Genomic DNA, 21,953 nt, shown 5'->3' with positions numbered 1-21,953 from the left:
ATGTTAAAAAAGACAGAACCTGACAAGATATCCAGTGATATTTATGGGATGCAGACTAAGAAATAGGAGCAATGAGTTGCTGTTGTGATTTTAAGAAGAGTTAATGATGAGATGTGTGTTTTGCAAGAATGTGTAGGTATGCTAACATGAGAATACAAGGGCAACCTGATGCAAGTCTCATCATCTGGCTTAGTTATGAGTTGTGATGATGAGTACAGGTGTTTTGGTACTTTTGCAGACAGTAACAAGAACGCTTTGGAGGCGACTCTCAACCAGATCGACAAGGAGACAGTCCAGTTGATTAATGAGAAGAAACAATTTGCTGCAAAGGTAAAAACTACACGGAGACCATCGTTATCACCCGTTTCTCTTGAGTTTATAATACTTTTTGTAGTTGTTTTTCCCCTGCAGTGTTCAAAACATTCAGAAACCAGTCCAATATTGTGTAGATTTGTATATATCTTTTTTTCTATTACTGACTTCCATAGCTTCCTATCAGTATAATAAGTCAGATTCTAACAGAGAACTATATGCATGGCATGCATACTATACAGAACAGAGACCTATTTCTTAAATTTCTATTTTTAATTGTTTATGTACTACTTATACTTTTTAAATACTACTAACAGAACCATTCCCTAAATTTGTACTTTAAAATGTTTTATATACTACTTTTCATAATTTTGTGTGGTTTTATGTTTAATGTGACCTACAGGAGCAACCCACCAAGTCAAACTCCTTGTATTTGCAAACTTACCTACCTACAGTAAAACAGATTCTGATTCTGAATAAAAGTCTAATTCCTCCCTTTTGTTTTTATATGAGCTTTATGTATGATCCTGTCAGTGCTGTGTTTATGTTACTGTGCTGCTGTGTGTCCGTTGTTACTGTGTTGCTATTGATTAGCTTTGGGTCCATAAAGATTTCTGAATTTGAATCTCCAGAAGGCCATCAAACATCTGGATAAGTCCAGTAAACAGGAGATCAAAGAGAACGAATGGATGCAGAAGGAGGTATGAGATAATTCACCCGTTAAAATACACTGCATAACCAAAGTGATCAAAAGGAAGCTTTCCACTGTGTCACTTTCACTCATTATTTGTTGCCAGATTATTGAATGCTTCAAACCAAGTGTATGATGTCTAGGGAGCCTGATTCCTGTGTTTTTCTTCCAGATTGCCATCTGCAATGAAGAGCTGTCTGCTATGGCGCTGTCTGTCCAGAACCTGGAGGACGAGAACCTACAACACATTAACTGGCTGTTTGAACATCGCATGGAAGACCTCAGCTTCTCCAGGTGGAAACTTTACAGAGCTGTTGTGCTGTTGCTGTACCAAAGTATCTGGAAATAGGAGTACTAAGGACACTCTAGCCTAGATGTAACAAACTGAATACCACAGAGCCGCCATTTTACAGCTAGTCCTTTCTTCATTCTATTGTATTTTACTTCCATGCTGACAAATAGTGACTCTTCCACAGGAATATGTTACTCACCCAGACTGTTGGACCAAGTGACTCAGAAATGCAAAAAAAGTCTCTCAAGAGCCCAACATCAGGTCAGCCAAAACTATTTGTCCATCTATTTTTTAGAAGTAATAACAAAAACAGTGAAATGTGATTGTGTTTTTACAATTTACACTGAATAATGGGCTAAAAATGATGGAAGTGCTTCCTATAGTTGCAATTCAAGACCACAAGAGGGCAGCAGAGCTACAGAAAAGTGAGGTTATGTCTTTTACTGTTCCAGTACACTTACTGATTGTTCAACCTGCATGGATTTCTGAAATATTGACAGACTGATTGCCTGTTGTAAATTTATAAGATCATATAGAGACTCCAGACAGAAGCAATAACATTTGCCCATTTGATTAGATGACAGGACACATTCATCTGGCTAGATACTGACAGAATTGAGACATTAAGAAAAGAAGTTCTAGCTAGTAAGGGCAGCTCAAGTGTGAAATATAATATCTGAGTGTCATTTTGCAATCAATTGTGTTGCAAGTTCCTTGTTTTCAGACTAGTGTGGTATCCACCCACCCTGCCAGGCTTGGCTACAGGAAAAGCACTTAGTCACATCCTTCTTTTCATCAAGATGGTTCCCACCATTTCACCGCAAGTTAAGCAGCGTCTGACTTCAACTCCTGATGAAAGCCATAACGATTCCTCTCATCTAAGGCCTCGCCCTGAACGTTGAGCCTTTTTCTTTAGAAGTTGACGCTGTCGTTTGTATCGGTGAAGCCAAAGCGCACCCATGAACACCTTCCTCATTGTGGTTCATTTCCATGTAATTTCCATGGTTCCCCGTGACAGGGAGGGATGTGGGGGATGCCACCAATTTTCTGGAAAGGGATGAAACGGACAGAAGCTGCAGCTCTGCGCCTCAGGACCTTTGGGCGCTGCTTGACCGAAACCAGAGCCAGCAGCTGAGGGTAAGGAAGAACCACCACACTTTATCCACCCGGGCCGCGGGGCAATTCCCTCTGCATTCAGCCAGTTTCTTCAAAACTGGAAATCTTTTGCCATTTTGGTCTAATCCTAACAGACAATAAATTCCCTATTATTTTATTAGTTCCATGTCACAATTTGAATTGTGTAAAGTGATCATAACCCACAAATATCTACCTAGTGGTAAATATAAGGAGAAGCGTTTATGCAGAAGATATCACCAGTTCTGTCCCCTTTGAATCCAACCCAAACTGACATGGCTGCTTTTGCCATTTAGCTCGTTTTAGCAGGGAAGGGGCATTCAGACGAGGTTAACTATCTTAAGATCGCTGTGAAAAGGAGGGACTCCATTCAACAGAAAGGCTTTCATTAACTCGTCAATTAATTCCATCATGAAAGTCAGTGTCTCACGCAAACACACACACTTGTCTCTCTCCCGCTGCATCCAAATGAAGGGGAAGTGGCAGCATAACAAAGAATCTTCTTGTTGGTGGAGAAGATGCTTCGCCAAGCAGGATGTCGCTCTCATATCAAGGTCCCTCTGTGTGTGTGTGTGTGTGTGTGTGTGTGTGTCTGTGTGGCACAAGGATGAGCGGCTGCACCTGGGAGTTCCACAACAGATGTTGCTGAGTGTGGTGGGCCAAGCAGTCCCGCTGCACCCCGTCCCCACAGAGGATGAGGATGATGATGGGCGGGACTCCAGGGTGCCCAAAGACCAAGGACTCCTCACCACACAGATCATCAACAACAAGTTCAAGTAGCTCTAGTTCAGCAGCTTCACAACAGTATGTATTCTGTACATTGATGTAGTAGTGAATAAAAAGGCTGGTAAACCATGAGCTTCTGCTGGTGATCTTCATAAGGCAAACAACCACCAATAGAAAAAAATACATATATTTTCAGAGTACCATTTTGTTTTTGTTAATAGACCCTATATACTACTCATGACTTGGATCAGTTTGATACTACTTACTATGATGCAGACTATGAATTTATTTCAGCCCTAAAAAGATGAAATTGAGTTTAGGTGGGTTTACTCTCCACTACAAACAATCTTTCAGTTTTGAGAAATAAATAACCACATAACCAAGAAGTAATAAATAAATGCAGAGGAAAAGAATTGTGGAAGCTTGCACTTTATTGGAAAAATCAAACAAACAAAAATATAATCTGCAGGGACAATGCAGCAAATATGCTAAATTAATGGATAAGGGCCTCTTTCATGCTCAGGTCATCTTTCATACCGGCACCCCGCCCTCTCCTCTGATTGGCAGGATCAGTTTTATATACACAAAGCACCGATCAACAGCGCTTTATTCTCCTGCGCAACTGGACCTCCCCGCCCCGCCCCTCCGTTACCAGACCCAAACCCACGCCCGACGCCCCGTGATCGCCCCCCCGCGCGCTGTCCCGAAATGCCCCAGTGCTCGCCTATGGAAACGTGACCCGAGCATGAAAGAGACCCCTCACATTCAGGTTGGAAAAGGGCCGCCAGGAGCTTTGTTAAATGTAAGAATAAATGGCATGCCGAAAGCGTAAAAAGCATAAATGCAGATTCCTTTCCAATGCAATGCTGCCTCAGTCACAAAATGTAGTGCTTTTTTGCTGATGTGAAAAATGTTCCCTCGCCAAATTCATAGAAATTGAACCCACCGAATTGACGGCGAGTGTTCATGAATCCTTGTTATGTCCATAATACATCCTTGGTGTGACTTGTGAGCCACACTGAACTGTACAAGGCATCATGCTAGTACAGAGAATATTTAGTGCCCCAACAGCAAAACGTGTCATTTCTTTAAACTTTATATTAACTTTTTTTTAAATCTCAATCACTCAAAATCCAATTCTACAATCAATCATACCTATGTATAAACCTGAAGACCTCCCACAAGGGAGAGTTCTAGTTACATTTTTTTTTTTTTCTTTTAAATGTCATCCTCTCCATGGGTAATCATAAATAAATACAAACAATACACGAGGAATGTCTACTGCAAACATAATACATAAAAAAAAAAAGAGAAAACAAAATTTATGGTATAAACAGGAGTTTGCAATTTTCTTTTCCTAATCTGAGGAGGTGGTTAAAGTAGGTAATCATGATTGATAATCAAAAGAAGTGATTCTCCCAGCCTCACCTGGAGAAAGAGAAAAAAATAGAAAAATCAAGCAGTATGTGTGACAACCCGACTTAAATTTTCAGGTACATAAACCGTGAAGTCAAAAAGCTCTCCCTTTGGGTGTTCCGTTTCTCTCTTAGTCCAGGATACAGCAGGGGCGGAGTGATCCCTGTCCACATGGTTTTGAATGGCAGCACGCACTCTTCTCCTTCTATGACTAGACATGACTAGATGGGCACAATGTCCACTTTGATGCCTCTCTGAGATGGCCAGGGCCCCCCCCCCCAAAAGTCACGGTGATTTTATTCAACAAGTCCTAATCGGGCCTTTCGTTCTCAGAGAGAGGTGAGTTCATTAACAGCAAACTGGAGGTTTGCTTGTATAGTTTACTTTGTCGTGGTTCGTCTTCAGGAGGCAAAGACTCCCCCCCGCAGGTTACATAAACTGCATCTGGGAAGATAAAGAACAACAGTGTCAGCTCTTTGTTGGAACAGAGCAACTGATTGTAGATCCAGCATCCAGTCTTTTTCTAGGCAATTATCTAATGCCTGTCCAGTCAAACTCGTGACTCTGCTCTATGTAAACAAATGCATCAGCTAAAACACATCAAAAATGCAAAACAAATGAGATGTGTGACACTTGCATTGCAAAATACAGGCTAAAGTCCTATTCACATGAGACTAGTATCACTGGTGATTTTAATGCATTTCTGAGATCTTGTGATTTTAATCCCCTGTCAATATTGGAATGTGAAAATTTGTCATAGTGATCTCATCTGGTGAGTCACTGAAAAATGGTTCATTATAGTTTAATCTGATGATGAATCTCCAATGACTCTTGTGTTCCAATTTATTCTGAGGTGCTATCAGCCACAAGGCATGTTAGAACATGTTCAATTTCTGCATTATAACGGTCAAATCTTCCTCCATGTCAAGATCAATGTCAATTCTCAAATTTTTGACATCCCAATGCAATACTAGTCCTGTGCAAACAGAGCCTTAGTCTACTCCAGAGAAAAGAAACCTCAACTAAATCAGTCTATATTTAGTAAAGGACAGACGTCTGTGCGGAGTGCAGAGTATGCAAAGCAGCCAACAAGGCAAGTCGAGTGCGGTGGCGTCTTAGAAGGAACTGTTCTGTTTCCATTTTACGACAATGATGCCCAAGGCAGGTAGAATCAAAAAGGCGTGAACATGCAGTTTGTCGACTCAATCGGGACCTCGAGATGCAAATAAGCACACACACACAGCAGGCAGGGCTGTACCTAAAGACGCTCTATGAGAAATTGTGGAGAAAGAGCTGTGAAAAGGGGTCCTTTCCCGGCGCTCTGAGGGGGCTGAGACTGGAGGGACTAGAGGTTGTGGGCGACTGATTCAGACAGGAGGACAGATGAGAGGGCACGAGGGATACGGGAGAGAAGTGGAGAGCCGACAGTGAGAGAGGAGCTCAGAGAAAAGCTACGCTACAGGCATCTGATCAGAAAAGATACTCTTCCCTGTCAGTAATGCACAGAAAGACAAAAGGTGTTTATGACATGGCATTGGACAATATCATGGATTTCCAACAGGTGCCAGGGTTCCCACCGTGGCCCTGATGTAAAATTCCATGTCCTTTCCCCGTGACTTTCCATAACTTAGTCGGAGCATTTCCATGACCTAAAAATGTTCTTCCTTCCCGGTTTGTTAATGTTGTTTTCCTAAAGGGGTAAACAGTCTGGTTTCCACTACAGTCGGGCTTGCTGTGGAGAGAAACAGCTGAAAACCATCTAATGCAATGACTGTGTGAAACAAGTTGAAAAATAAAGTCTGGTATATTCTAAGAAGAGGACAGTACTGCTGCAGCCAGTCAGACCTGGGGTGACAATGTCACGTATTAGGGAAGCATTTAAGATGCGGACCCCTCTGATTCTGACTGGCTGACTTATTCCACTCCTTGTCCTTCACCCTAGACTCAGCATTAGAAGGGGTGGGGGGGGGGTGGGGGGGTCGTAGAGGCAGACAAACAATACCTGTGCACCAGGAGAGGGGCCGAAGGGGTTGGCGGGCCTCATCACCGGCTGGGTGTACATCATGGTGGGCTGTGTCATCATCATGGAGCCCATGTGAGGAGGCTGAGAGGGAAAACGACACAAAACCACAACAGACGATGGATGAATTTACAGTTTGGAGCTCAATGTTGCCTAAACCAATAACCCTAGCCATCCATCAAACACCCCCCTTACTAAAGGTTCATCAAACAGCGCTTTCATGAAGGTGGTTTTAGATGTGGCGAGTTGTGCGGAACGCCATGTTTGTCCAGCGCCGCCTCTAGTTACCAACTTCCATCCACTCCAAATATAGCCACGTCGCGGCGGTGAGGGATCTGAGCCACCCCGTCCTGTGATGCGTTTGTACAGTGTCACGCCGCGCTGAGCGTCGTCACTCCTCGCCCAGGCACGACAACCCTGCTGTCCCTTTTCCAAGGACTCCGAATTCAGCTCGTTTGAGTGGGAGCAGAAGACGAGCGAGAGCCGTGTTTCGAACGGCAGAACTGGCTGACGGTGATAGGTGCCATCACTCAGCCCTCGGAATAGACTCCTTTTCCCCCTCCGAGATATGGATTTATTTAGGGCAACTGGTATAAATGCTATACTATCCATATACATGCAGTATTTTCAACACTTCTCTACAATGTGGTTAGTAAAATACACAAATCTTGCGCTGACCGATGGATATTAAAAACTGACACGTCGCTTCACAATTGAACAACTAAAAACAAATAACTATATACCAAAGTTCATAACACATCCTCGTATCTTTAGAGCGCCTGGGTGACAGACAGTTAAATCCTGGTGAAGAGACGGTCCCAGCTGACTTACCATTGCATATGCCATCATGCCCGTCGGTGTGGTTGCGGGGAAGGCCATGACAGATGGTGCCTGAGGTGACACAAGAAAACATGATCGTTTTGTACAGAATCAGGCCACAGCGATCCTCCATTCATACACAAACCATACATTCTTAATGAGCTAATGAAATTTATTCATGTAAATTTAAGTTGTGATTCGCCGGTTTTTGCGCATTCAGCTACAGTAACTAAAATAAAGCTTTAAAAACCTCTTCTGGGACATGGCAGGACAAAGGCTCCAGAAAGCTTGCTTGTGATATGCTGACTTTTTTTTTTAAATAGAGAGGGTGTAATTAACTCCACATGTAACTCCCACTTCACTTCTGATAGTAGGCAAACCGTCCTACTCTCTTAAGGAGACAAAGCCAACAGTTCTCCCTGGCCATTTCCCAATTCCATAATCACTTGCTGCTGCCTGTCGCTGCTTCAGTAAAGTACAGGAAGACCCACTATACATTGGGAAACATTTCATAGGTGTACAATCCGAATGCAGCCTGACAGTCGCAGTGAAAAAGAGAGATGGATGGATGGAGGAGTTAGACATATTGCAGACTGTGAGTAAATGAGAGAAGGGGTTTGAGAATGAGGGCAGGGTTTGACCGATACAGGTTTTTGAAGGCTGATACCAACATTTTTTGGATTGAATCTGCCTATAGCCTATATTTTGTGCCAATATTTTGTGCCAATAATTAATATATTTAAATATAACCAATTTCATGCCAAAAAGTATTCCGTGTTTCCCCCAAACTGTTATTCATGTCAGGATGGAAAAACCTCTGAAACAGCATTTAGACCATGGGACACTAAAACTCTCACTGAAAACCAGAACAGTACTAATAATGCATACCAGTCTAACCCTACATGAGAGAGGGGTGAAGGAAGAGAGAAAGGGATGAAGGAAGGGAGAAAGAGACCGTGTGAGTCCCGCGGGGGGGGGGGGGAGAAGCCGTTACTGGCAGGTGCAGACCTCCTTGTGGCGAGATGAGAGAGAGAAAAGAGAGGCGACTTTCTTTCTGCGGAGGGCGAACTCGCTTCTCCAACGGCCCCTGCGGTGATAACAAACCCAGATCTGTCTCACGCCCCGGCCCTCGCGGGAAGGATACGTTTCATTAACTATTCAGTCGTTTGGCGAGGGAGGTGCGAGTGAATCAGACGTGTGACGGCGGTGCCAAAAAAAAAAATCGTGGCTTTCATCACAGGGGGGGCACTTGTTTTTGCGCTCGCACCGAGAGCTCTCCTTCAGAATTCCTCCTCGCCGACAAGGTTCGGTTTGTTCGAAGGGGGGGGGCGGCTCACTCAGCGTTCCTGAGATGATAAATCATTAGATGATGCGGCTTGTGTTTGCATGGCGTTCGGGATTATCCTTTAACGGGGAACTACGGGTGATGAGCGCTGTGATGGAGCGCGTCTGCTTCCCGGTGTATCGGCTTCCTTGAGGTGAATGCCTCCCGGGGCGTTCTCCTGCAGAAGACTCATCGGCTTTTGATCGCCGTCTGACATTTGGCTGCGTCGTCAATAACTTCTTGTGTGCTTTTCAGCGTGTTCACAAGCGCTGGGTGGCTAGTGAGAGTCTTTATTCTCAGAAGCTCTTTGTAGACATCTTATTGAAGTCGGAGGTCGTCTTAGACATACTCTTATGAGCAAACTAAAAGGAAAGAAAATAGATCTCTGAAGGAAGAACTTAAATTAAAAAAAAAAAAGACTAAACAGAATGAGGCAGGAAAGATGGGAAAGAGCGACAAAGGCAGATTCAAATCCACAGCATTGAGAGTAGAGAATCAGTTCCTGAGCCCACCAGGACACCCACATATAATATTACCATGATCTTAGTAAACATCAAAAACTTTTCCATAACATCATAATACTGAATCTGAGATGTCTCTTTTGCTCTCTTGTTTCTAGTTCATATTCTCAAATCTAACCTAGAATCTAAACTAACCACTTCAGCTTATTACAGTCCCTTTTTTCTCTAAATTTCGTCTCCTATGGTGATTGGAATTAAACCAGGGCTGCTCATGACGAGTTCATTAACAGTTGTTAAGTTGGCTCTCGGTTACACAACCGTTCAACAGGCTGTCATAGGCAGACACAAGAGGTTGTGACTGTTATGACACCAGTAAAGGAGTAAAGGACACTCAAGAACAAAGAAAGCACTCAAAGTAGACAATTCAGGGAAAATCAAAGGCCTTTAGTCCCCACAATCACTCAACACCGTGCACTGGCACTTCAGCATGAAAGGAATTAGCTGGGGAAAGCTGGACTGGGCGTTTCTTGGCAGACGGGGGAACGGGGAAACAGAGAGCCGGATTTTGAGTTATGGCAACCCAATATTGGGTAAAAGCTGTGAGACAGTGGCTCCAAACGAGCCTGTACTGAGCCCCTCTGCCCATTGCTTACAACCTGTCCCATGCCTTGGAGAGCTCCGCCACATGTGGCCAAGTTGTCCAGACAGGCAGCAGGGGGGCGTTTGTGGACTGAGCCCCAGTCTTCTCATGCTGAGTTATGAGCAGTGTGGCAGTAGTAGTGGCGTGGCCCCTGGCTCAGTGGTGCAGGTGCGTGTGAAGGTTAATATCAACCAGTGCATGCTAGTGTTGGTCAGAGAGTAGGGAAACACTTCAACCATATCCAGTAGGGATGAACTTACATATTGTGGGAAATGCATGCCGTTCTGTATGTTTGGCCCCGCAGAACGATTACACAATGCAACAGACACAAATATTAGAAGAATCATTTGGAGCAAAACAAACATTCTTATGTTAATGTCAACAGACAACAGGTAAGATGCAAAGGGATTTGGGGCACTAGCTCCACCTTCAGTTGGCTGCAATCTCCAAACCATTTCCATCAGCCCTCTTTCTAATACTGGCTCTCTACCATGTGCCATCAATGCCCATCGATGTAAGCAGGTTTTCACTCCAACTAATCACTACACCCGCTCATTTCACTGATTGGGTCCTTCTGTCTGGTTGAAGGTGTGCAAATCTGTGAAATCAGCTGGTGTAGTGTTTGGTTGGAATGAAAACCTGCAGACTGACTCGATGGCACATGGTGGAGAGCCACTGCTACAAAAGGGTGAATTGAGAATATACCCAATGTTGATCTGCTTTCAGGGGCATTTTGCTGGCTGAGGGATAAAATCAGATAGCTGTTAAATGTAGCCTTACCATGGTTGCAGGGTTCCAGGTGGTAGATGGCGCCGTCTTGGGTTGCCAGTTGGTTCCACCGGTCAGCTTCTTCTCACCGGGCTGACACCAATGAATATCGCTGCACAGGTCAAGTAACAGTGTTAGTGGTGTTTAGCATGCAGCACCACTGGGGTGAAGGCACAAATTCAGTGTTATCTGAGTAACACACTTACTTCTTCGCCGTGCCGTTGCCAATTCCCAAATCTAGTGAGGATAGAAGCAAAGTAATGAATGCACAGCCACGACAAACAACACACACAATTTGCACCAGACAAACTGGAGAAATGGTAGATTCCGTTTTTTTTTCATATTTTCTCATTTGTTATACATTGCATACATTTGGTGTTGATATTTTTCCTCTATTTTCATACCGTATTATTATTATTTTTTGTATATTTTTAATGCCCATATTTTTCCATTCATTTTCTTTGTCTCCATATGTTCTACTACTGTTATTTTATACACACTATAGATGCTTTTCATTTGTATATTTCTAATTTATACATTCTAGTATTGTGTTGTTGTTGTTAGTTACATTATGTTTGATACCCCCGGTTTGATCCATCTTATCATTTATTTTGCTGTATCCTATTATTAGCTACAGCAAGTTTCATCTAATCTAATGAATCTGTTTATGTCACAACTAGTTATATTGTATAATGAATGGATATGTTAGCCGCAATAGTCACCAATAATCACTTAATGGCACTTACTGCCAACAAGATTGGCCAATGAGGAGTCCAGGTCATCAGACACCAGCTTGCTGGACTGTTGGGAGCTGAGGGTCAGGCCCTGATTGGGTGAGGAGGCCACTGTGGGTTTGAGGATGCCACCTAAAACATCGTCTTAATAAAAAGGGGCAGGACGAAGGGAAGGGAAGGGAGGGGAAGGGAAGGGGGGCCAGAACAGGTAAAGACGCAATACAACAGACAATACACACCGACAAAACACACAACAATACACAGACAGAGAGACGATGTTCAGCGTGGATGAGGCAGGAAGCAGGGCTCAAAGAAAACTGATCAAGCTGAGACTGTGTGAGAGGAGTGCGTGTCAAGTCAACTCACCCAGTCATGCATATGCCATGCAAAAAGCCACGGCCCCAGGGAGTGTGTTTCACCCCAGGACAGGGAAGAGAGAAAAAAATGTTGTGAGATAATGAGCAAAAAAGCAGCCCAAAAAACAGTGACACACAAAGGGTGTAGAAACAACTGTTAATGTTTGGGTTAGAGATTAAAGGTGCTACCTGTAGCCTTTTTTAACATCAAAAATGTATAATCCTGTTGCTTCAGGTCACAAAGAGTATGCTGCTATTTGCTCAATTTGCACTGGCAGAACAGTGGCCTCTGAAGATTTCCCACCCAATCAGACCTGGTGGCACACAGTGTTAATGTGGCAATGATTTACTGTAATGTTAAAATGCTACACATAGCACCTTTAAATCATTAAAACCTAAAACTCATTTAAAAGCTTCTGAGCACGAATTTTAAATATGTCAAAAAATTGGAGTATATAAATTATAGCAACACGCCCAAATTTATTAAGGGCAAGACTCGCTGTTGGCAAATAATATTTTTGCAGTTTCAGAGTCCATCGTAACATACACATAAAACAGTAACTAATCAGATAATAAAATTCTAATAATCGATAATAAAAAGGTGAGTCCCTTTCAGTTTATATGGTTTCTACGCCCATGTAAAAACACACACACACACACACACTGAAGCATCTCCATTCTCTGCTCCTGTACATGCTAATAATACTAAACATTCTGATGTGGTGACAGAAGCAGATGAATACATTATTCAAAGCTAAAAAGCACTGATGACAGCTTTCTGTGATATGCTTAGGGTGATATTTTGGCTGCTGAGGTTGGTTATGTACTGAGCTGAGTGTAAAATTAATCTCATGCTAGGCCAATAAGGAACCTTTTACTGAAACAGCTCAATGAGAGTTGAAGATGTAAAAAGACAAACAGTAAGTCATACGCTATTTGGGTGAATCAGTCAGAGAAAGGCATTGTTAGACTGGAGGAAATTCTCTAGGTTATTAGTCATTGTGACGATATTGCTGCTTATTATGTCAAATGCTCACACAGAAACTATTTCACGAATTACAAACTAGAAGCTGATCTGGCCTTAACCATTAGTAGTAACACCCATGGAACACACACTCCAATGGAAGGCAGTTTGTCTAAATAAACCGTGCTGTACAACACCCGCCACGGATGTTTTTACTTTGATCGACCCATGCTGACACAGCCTGAACACTGATATGTTCGATGCACCTTTGCACTGTATTGAAGTCTGAGCTGAAAGATAAACACAACCTGATACTAAAATTCTGATTTCTGATTGGTGAATGGGCTCCTATAGTAATCAGTTGGGGTTTATGCAAGGAGACAGACTAACATGATGAAATTAGGGGAAAACCTTATGCCAGTGTGTAAAGGAGAAAACTGTAAGCTCTGTTCAGACTGTCTGCCAGAGATTCAGCTTTGTTTCAGGTGATTCCACTGATTAGCGCCCCTTCAACCAGAGAGGAGGAACTAATCAGTGAAACCTGCTGCTGTAGTCCTTGGGTGGAAAGAAATCCTGCAGACTCTCAGCCACTGAAAACCTTTGAACTAGCATGGGATGGTGGTGGCATGTACAATGGCAACAATAAGGTTTGAATGTATGAAAAAATAGCAAAACAAAAAACTACAGACTGGTATGATCTGTTGCTAAGGATACGGTAATGCATACAGACAAGCATTCTCATTGAGACAACAGGAGGGTCTTAAAACATTACACCATCTCGTGTGATGGGGTATTTCACAACAAGCAGATTGAAAAAGAGAGACGACTATGAAGCATAAATATGCCAAGTCCCACCTTTTTAGCATTAAGGGTACGACTGCTGATAAAGTGGCTTCCTGACAAATGTAGTCATTGTTGAAATGTGTTGTCGTCCGTTTGTCCAGATGACAACAGCCTCAACAAAGAACCCTCTTATACTCAGAAACCACCTCACCAGCAAGTGTCTTGAACGCTAGAAAGATGAGCCTTCCGCTATATTTAGGAGATCCACTTTTACAATCTGCTGACTGAGGCATGAATGCTTCATTTGCAAGGCATTCGTGGTTCACATCAGCCACACACACACTCACAAACAGATCAAAGTCCAGCACTTTGATTTTCCACAGCCCCGAGACGATCCAACGAACATGTGATTTTTCCCCCGGACCTTTAGGTGGCAGCAGAGTACATGAGGCCTGCTGGCTCCCAAAGAGGGCTGGGAGACGTTTGTGAGGATGGTGTGTGTGTGTGTGTGAGATGTATGCAGACAAATGAGAGTGTGACACCTACCTGCAGAGTCCAGGTTGTTGGCGTTGGTGTTGTTGCCAAAAACAGAGTCAAAGTCGACGTTAAGGCCTCGGGCGCTTTGTGGCTGCTGGGGCGTCGGGGAGGCTGAAAACCCTGGTGAGGTGAAAAGTAAAAGAAATGATAAATCAGGAGCCCAATATTCATACTACAAATCCTCTAATCCATCCAACATAACCACCACTAGGGAAGAAACACATCAAAACTGATTTTTTTTTTGAAGGTTTCAAAAATCAACTGGCGATGCTATAACCAAAAACTGTAACCCTATTGTAGAAATCACAGGTCGTCGCTGTATCAACTCCAATGTTTCAATGTTCAAAGGTTCAGTGCTTTCTAATGCTTCTCCGGGAGGTTTTTTGTGATGAAATTTACTGGTGTACCCACTTTCCCTCAACCTACCTTGTCAGTTAGTGACGTGTAGGTGAGCAACAGTGATAGTGGTAGTGTAGTAAGTCTTTCCAGTTAGGAAAAAGTAAGAGTGGAGAGAGAGAACAAAGCCATGGGCTGGTGTGCCCAGTTGTTCAAATTACAAAGAAGCTGTTGAAAAAGGGCGTTGTATTTCACATGATACTGACAACAGATCTGCAAAGACACAAGCTGTGGCTGCATTGCATTCTGGTCTATTGAGGCTACCGTCAGTGGAGAAATTGGTATCTCTGCTTCTTCTACAATGGATTTCTCCCTGTATGATTGTTGGTGCAAAATGGTGAGTCTAGGAAGCCAAAATCTGACATTTACGTCTACATTTCTTCTGTTATCTGCAGGAATAATAAAAATGAGCTGCTCAACAACAAATGCAGGGTATATCACCAGAAAAGTGTGTTTTCCAGATTTTCCAGTAAGACCTATACGGCGTGGCTCAACCTGGGTTTCTAGCGGCCGTTGTACCTACCTCTGAATAGACCAGCTACAGCAGGGGGCTCAGATTGGAAGAGAGGGGTGGTGGAGTAAGGGGTTGGCCCACAGAAGGAGTCTGACAGACAGACAGGAAGAACAGCAGCAAGGCAAAGCGCCAGACAGACAGGGAGAGAGAGAGAACAGGGAGGAAAGGGAGAAAATTAGGAAGACACAAGACCAGAAAAACATATCGCAGTAAAAAGAGCAGCTGGAGGAAGCGGAGCAACTGTGGAAAGGGTTTTTAAGGCAGAAAAAAAAACATCCAGATCGGGATTTGCAGGACAGAAGGGGAGGGAGCCGGCACTCATCACACAGCCAAACCAAATACAGGTCAAACTAATAAGGGCACACCGCAACTAGTGACAACAAAACAGTGCAGGTTCCTATAAGGTTCTGGGGAGAAGGGAAGGGGGGAGGAGGGTGGGTGCATGTTCAGCATGAACACTTTGTGTAACAATGGAATTTAACATTGTAGGCCTGGTCAGAAAAAACGGCATGTAAATTCAGCTCTACTCATGACAATTCACAAATGTTACACAACACTTTCCACACCGACACTACTCTAATGCCAGGAGTCTATAAGCCAGCCAACTGCCCACTTCAGTACCTGTGATCAAATGCTCTATCCGCACTGAAGTATCAAGATCAGAAGCCAGGGAAGAGCTCGATTCAAAAAAGGGATTGTAATGATCTGGAGGAAAACAAAAAATGCTGCCGATAAAGAATAGCAACAAAGGGTTTTAGCCTTTGGAATACAAACAGAAAGACATAAAGCAAATAAAAGATTAGACAGCCTAAATCAAAGAATGTCAAGAGCTGAGAAAATAAACAGTGTGAACTTAGCCTTATCGTGTAAGGAAAGAAGTATTTGGAGAAGGGCAGCATGCCAAATCTTAGATGACTGTGAGAAAAGTGTCAAAAACTGTTCTGGCCAGCAACCTAAAACTGCACAGTCTCCATTTTCCTTTCCCTCCTGCTTTGAAATAAACTCATATATACTCCAATCCATGTAGAATCAGTTGAGAGCCAATGCCTAACCTACGGCCAGTTTGAAATCACACAGGCCACCTGCACAGTCACCTGCAGTAAAACATCTGAGCCAGGATGAACTTATATGACTTGTTACGTTAGCATGACACAGAGAATGACATCAAAAATGACATTATGGGGATACAAACAGAAATATAGACTGAAAAGAAAAGAAAAAGAAAAAGAAGATGTGGTCCAAACAATCCCACCGAACACTTCATGGCTGGGTGTCCGAGAGCATAGACTACCAGCGTCCGAGGACGCCGCGGACAGGTGGACCGCATCGACAACAGGCAGTGTGAGGAAAGGGTTTGAGTTTGGAATGGATTCCTCCACAGCTTCTGCGGCAGAGGTGAAGGGATCTGAGTGGGCAGAGGGAGAGAACAGGAGGAGGAAGAGGAAGAGACAGAACAGAGAGATTATGGTGGAGAGGAGGGTGAGAAAAGTTTTAAAAGTTAAAAAGGGTGCATGCGAGACGGAAATGCAGGAGGAGAAATGCCACGATGCAGGGAGGGGGGAAAAGGGAGTAATCAAGTGTTAAGAGATGTAGAAACAGGCTGATATCATGCACCCGGCATCTGTTGCGCTGCTCTTATTGACCCAAATCCCAGACAAGCCAGCCAGCTTTATTGCAACCACTTAACTAGTCCACAGGTTGAGGGACTTTCGTTATCAGAGCAGATCAGAGTTCAGCAGCAGCAGCAAACAACCTTTAGCACAGTGGCTGATATCGGACGGCCTCCATGCATACAATAAAACATCCGTGTTTTTGTGTCAAGAAATCTGTGTACAGAGAGACGTGAAATTGTGGAATTGCCTAAACTGTTAGTAACAAACTCCAAGGCAATACTCTTACTCCAAGGCAATTAGCTAACAAGCTTTTAAATTCAAGCATGCAAAATGTGTTAGCCCACATTAATAAGTGTTTGTTTAAATTGTTTGTTAAGCCTGAATTAGTTATAGAAACTAAAAGTATTTCTCCTTCCCATCAAAGCTTGACAATAGCTATTTGGCATCGATGGGCATGGACTAAATGGCCTTAATCTGAAACTACAGAACAGTGAATAGATGGTTTTAGTCCAAAAAGGCAAATAGTGCTGTTATCTTATTGTGTCAACCTTATCATTATTTACATACCTTTGATATGAGATAGAAGTGAAAAGCACACAACATTATAAAGCATTCGAGATAAAGCTGACCGTGCACGTCAGTGTTACACTACTAATGCTCTTACGAGGAAAAAAAGAAATTGCAGTGTCTGTTCAAAGATTAGCAATCACTTCCATACAGACAAGTCATGCACTGAGTGTCATCATGTACTCAACAGTACATTATATATGTCAGTTGGCAAGCACGGCGTTCTCCAGGCACTGAAATGTCGTCACATAAAATGTGTGAAAAAAAAAAAATCCGGCATGCAAATGTAGACACACCCTTGTTTAATTTTGGGCTACATGGTGGTACTGGTAAATATTTGTTCAACATGACCTGGGAATATTATAATATGCTGATCCAGATAAATCCGGTGTAGAAGACAATTCACACCACATAATGATATAAAGACATTTGCAACCAAAGTTTGTCTGCAAAATATCTGTCTGCCACCACCTCCCAGAAATATTATACCTGCTGTCGCTTCCATGTATAAGGAAGCCGTTGTGGCTGTACGGCTATTAGTTGATGCATTAGAATATTCCAGTGGGTTTCTTTGTTTTCATCTTCAGATAGCATGAAACAAGGCTAACATCATCACAAAACAAATGAAAATAAAAACATGAACAACTTGCCCAATATGAATCAACTCTTTGCGGGTGTGTTTTGTGACATAGCTACTTTCTACGTTCAGAAAGTCTGTTTATTCGCTTCTACCCAGCTGGTGGAAACAAACCTAATTTGCAAAAATTCTCTTCAAAGTCACCTGACAGTTGAATGGAAACATAGCCATAGTTACTCTGGAGTTTTAGTATGATATTTACCAGTGCAAAGAGTTCTGTTTTATTTTCTCTGTTATCTTGTATCAACTTGTCTGTCCTTTCTGTTTTACATACAGGTGTTGTTTTTCTTTGAATAATCAAATGGTAAACCCCAATCCCTCTTGTTTACCTATGCACATAACCTACCATACAAGGAACCAAGGAGCTGCATGTGTAGTACACTGCAGGCAGTATGTGTGTGTGTGTGTGTGAATACAGTGGCAGTGTGGACTGAAGCGTTGCCAAGGAGTGTGGAGCTCTCACCTCCCCATGTGTTGGCGGTGGAGAGAGGCAGCGGCTGCTGGAAAGCCGGCTGCAGGTCCAGCAGGTCATTGGCTGCCTTGGAAGTGCTGGAGGGAATGAGGAGGAAGACAAGGGCAAAAAGGACACACAAATCAGTCACTCATTGACAAACCATAAGTCTCCTTCCTCCAAGTTCCAAGGTTGCTGTTAGAAAAAAAATAGGATTGCTTTCCTTTGTCCTCCAAATTAACCTAGAGTACCTAGATCAACCTATAAATATTTTATGTTGTTATATTTTATTCTCATACCGTTATTTCTACTTAGCAGATTCTAGTGATGAAACAGTCTGCTGTCCCGTTTGCTATATTCTCAATTGTATTCCATTTCCTTGTGCTGTATCTGATCTTATCACTATTACTGCTGCAGCGTCCAAATTTTATCTCATCTTAGACATCAACGAAGACATCAGACGAAGAACCGTGTGAGTTCCTTTTTAAAATGTTTTGAACCGCCAATGTACTTGCAGTTGAACAGTTCATCCAAATCAGTTGGGAGTTGCACAATCTACAGATTTTTAGCTGTGAAAGCACAAAATGCTTAATCATGTGAGCCTTTAGATGAGGAGATTTGAAAACATCAGTTATCTGAAAACGTAAAATGGACTTAAATGTTTCTTTGACATCTGAAAGCATCAAACCCTCACTGAGAAATTCTCCCATTCAGTTAGTGAACTGAGCAATTGATCCATCTTCAGCTCATGGCTGTTCTGCAACTCTCCATCAATCAGTGTTAAAATCTGGCACCAGGTTTATAGTGTTAGGGTTCAAACAGTGATAAATTAGATTTCATTTTTAGTGTTTTTGTTGCATTTGGATATTGTTAGCTTTGGCTGATGAAAACTCTTGTTTTGGTTCAATCCTTAACCTGTTCTGTATTAATATTAATCTGATCTTCAGACCTGCAGCGTAGCCATGAGGCACAAAAGTTATGCCATGATTGTTTGATTTCATGTCCGACTGTTCCACCAATCTGTTTGGAATTGAAAAAAGCATTGCTTATATTAAAAAGATAAAAATGCGGATCCTAGGTTTCAGCAGCCTGTTATATAAGCTACTTTATCCCTCAGAAAAACTGGATGATTTAGCGTGGGGGGGGGGAAGGTTTGTTTAGGTAAATGCAGTGATTTCCAAGTTATCTACTTGTATGGAAGAGCTGATGAGAAGAATTAAGAGGTCTGGTGGGTGCAGCCTTCTGTGGCCTCACCCGTTAGTGGAGCTGGGGGTGGAGAAGAGGTCGATGGCTGGAGCCGAGTTGATGGTCCCACCCACCGTGGAGATGGGAGAGGAGTCTGTGGTTGCTGTGGCAGGATTCTTCTTGAGCTCCTTCAAACGCTGCTCCTAGGGCAAATAGGAGCCCATCGTCACCAGGAGAGAAGCTAACAGGCCTTACCTGTATCCAACTACTCAGTATCATAGTAATTAGCGATGTAAAATCCTTAACCGAGATTATGGAAAATGTTTAATCATTGCCAGGCAGTCCCCAAGGAATTGATTAACTAAACTCTGAGGTACGGCAAAATCCTTGCATCATTTGCTACCAAAACTCCCCTTAATTTCTGGGCACAAAGTGGAGCAATTATTATTTTATCACTGTGATAAATTATTAGACATAGGACACCAAACTATCAGCCTGGAGGGAACATTAGTCTTGAATTCTCCCCTGTTGTGACTTTTTTTTGGCTTCCAAACTGATTTCTAGCAATTTTGGCTTGATGCTTGTGTTCTATTATAAAGATAAAATCTAAGAGATCAAATCTGGACTCATTTATGCTAAGGTAAAGCCAAATCTTGCCGTACCCAACTGATGCCCATACACAGACCTTTTCTAGGGCTAGATGGGAGACTGCACTAATGAAAACAAACCAACTACATGCTATTACACCCTACTGAAACATTTCAGTATGCAGACAAACACATGCCAAACAAATGCTGAAGTAAACACTAGGAAACAATGGGATAGCATTGTTGCCAATTCAGGGAAAAATCCCAGTAAAGGCTTCCTCAACAGACTTCCCCAAAGCCAATTTCTCCCACCCTTCAAACCGCAGCACAAAAAATGTCATTCGGGGGCTAAGTAGTAAGTGCTGCTGGACATTGCTGGTTTGGCCCGAAGCGCACTAAGCTGAAAGGAATGTAGGTGAGTGAGGAAAATGTACTTTCAGTGCTTTTAGGCGAGCCTGCTCTTCCTCCAGGGCTGCCTGTTTTTCCCTCTCGTCCACTTTGGTGAAAGATATGCCGGTGTTGGCCAGAGAGGAGACGGCATTGGAGAGAGTGCTAGCCCTGAATCAACAGAGAGAGAGAAAACAGAGCGACAAACCAGGCGTCATTTCATGGCTATGGAAAAATACATTTACATACCAGTGAGATTAGCACATTTACTATACACAGTTGCAACTGGACTTTGACATTACATCTTGGCGAGGCAATAACAAATATAACTAAGTTGGCTCTCTTTTCTACTTGGAATTATAATAGGATATGTATGTCTAGGCCTTCACACTGTGACGCATTAACAGCTCCACTGACTGTGAGTTGCCGTTCTCCTAATATCAACTGCGAGACGGAAGGCATACGTTGAGCTGCAATACAAAACTAGACATTTTATTGGAATTGTCTTCCACGCTCAAAAACAGCCCAGCCTCACACTCTCTTGCTGTTGGGCTGCCAAAGCAAACATGTGCCTCTGTTCCAGGCCTGGATGGCAGGGAGCCAGGTCAGGTGAACAGAGATGAAGCAGACCTACCTGCTGGCTGCTGTGGAGTCTTTGACTTTCTTTCCCTCCAAAGAGGCCAAGTGCTGCTCCAGGGCATCCAACAGGCTGCTGGGGGCCTAGAGTCATTGACACACATTAAGTTTCAAAGGCCGAGGAAAGACTAATACAATAAAACAAAAAAAAACAAAAAAAAAACACATTGAAGCATGCCAAGTTATTGCCAAGAGTCCACCAACAGAAGACAAGAGCTACCCTCAAATACAGAGAGAGAGAGAGAGAAAGAAAAGGTTCAGATACTTACACAAACCGTGAACTGAAAATGGAGAGACAAAAGGAAGGGAAAAATACAGAAAATAAAGGTGGTAACTGTCAAGATATCATTAGGAAAAGTTTTGGGAGAAAGCTAGCTAATGCCGTTTTATCTACAGTAACTGCCACGCTGTAGGAACAGTGAACAACAGAGCTTTCAATTACATGGACTTTGTACTTGATGCACCACTTTAACAGTGACTGTTCTATTAAGTGACTGGTCTATTACGGGCTGAGGACGGTTATTTCCAAGATTAGACTGACTCATTTTTATTTTCAGTTTATGATGAATGAAGAGTAGTTTATCTTTTGTTATCCTTCTAACCTGGCTGTATTTAAGATGGTGCTATCATATCCCACACTAAAACCCTCAATTCACACCTTTATTTGCTGTATAGCGTGCAAGGTCAGGGGTAAGTGTGAGTTTGAAGCTGTTACTAAGTGCAAAAGTGGGCACATGCGAAACCTGCCTAGCGTGCAAATCCCTTAGTGTTAAGACCAGTTCGATCTGATGCTAAGGGGGGTGGGCAGCCTGTGAAGGGGCAATAACAACCGATTTTTGGAAATTCATATTAATGGAGGTAGCAAAACCAATGAGAGAACACACTATTCAACCTAAAGTTTGCCTCTAGTTGGCACAGTACACTGTCTCAATAGATTTTGCAGCATAAATAACACATTTTATCACAGTCTGAGTATTCTTTAAAAGTTGAAAAACGTAGCACA

General features: G+C 42.8%; 2 protein-coding genes across 2 annotated transcripts in view; one reads left to right on the top strand and one right to left on the bottom strand.

The window, feature by feature from the left end:
• Positions 1–1,200: 1,200 nt before the first annotated feature.
• ccdc83 (coiled-coil domain containing 83) lies at positions 1,201–3,225 on the top strand. The gene is made up of 4 exons (XM_071522299.1): positions 1,201–1,297; positions 1,480–1,556; positions 2,314–2,432; positions 3,036–3,225. Exons 1-4 carry the CDS (start codon positions 1,206–1,208, stop codon positions 3,207–3,209), a joined length of 462 nt encoding a protein of 153 aa, XP_071378400.1. The 5' UTR covers positions 1,201–1,205; the 3' UTR covers positions 3,210–3,225.
• Positions 3,226–5,738: 2,513 nt separating this feature from the next.
• Positions 5,739–21,953, bottom strand: part of LOC139646312 (phosphatidylinositol-binding clathrin assembly protein-like) — a 37,058-nt gene continuing 20,843 nt past the window's right edge. Inside the window, exons 10-24 of the mRNA XM_071522316.1 lie at positions 20,949–21,034; positions 20,362–20,485; positions 19,410–19,543; positions 18,168–18,253; positions 16,140–16,292; positions 15,509–15,592; positions 14,897–14,977; positions 13,987–14,097; positions 11,350–11,481; positions 10,810–10,840; positions 10,616–10,715; positions 10,096–10,119; positions 7,423–7,482; positions 6,574–6,675; positions 5,739–5,933 (exon numbers count right to left, since the gene is read on the bottom strand). Of these exons, the coding sequence (XP_071378417.1) occupies positions 5,841–5,933; positions 6,574–6,675; positions 7,423–7,482; positions 10,096–10,119; positions 10,616–10,715; positions 10,810–10,840; positions 11,350–11,481; positions 13,987–14,097; positions 14,897–14,977; positions 15,509–15,592; positions 16,140–16,292; positions 18,168–18,253; positions 19,410–19,543; positions 20,362–20,485; positions 20,949–21,034 (1,401 nt within the window). The 3' untranslated portion in view covers positions 5,739–5,840. The remainder of the gene's footprint in view (positions 5,934–6,573; positions 6,676–7,422; positions 7,483–10,095; positions 10,120–10,615; positions 10,716–10,809; positions 10,841–11,349; positions 11,482–13,986; positions 14,098–14,896; positions 14,978–15,508; positions 15,593–16,139; positions 16,293–18,167; positions 18,254–19,409; positions 19,544–20,361; positions 20,486–20,948; positions 21,035–21,953) is intronic.

Source organism: Centroberyx affinis, unplaced genomic scaffold (genome assembly GCF_046629955.1).
Source record: "Centroberyx affinis isolate AG114_WGS23_722 - 3 ecotype Tasmania unplaced genomic scaffold, CSIRO-AGI_Caff_v1 ptg000975l_1, whole genome shotgun sequence".
Taxonomy (NCBI): domain Eukaryota; kingdom Metazoa; phylum Chordata; class Actinopteri; order Beryciformes; family Berycidae; genus Centroberyx; species Centroberyx affinis.
Note: the sequence above shows the minus strand (reverse complement) of the source record. Positions and strands in the feature narration are given on the sequence as shown.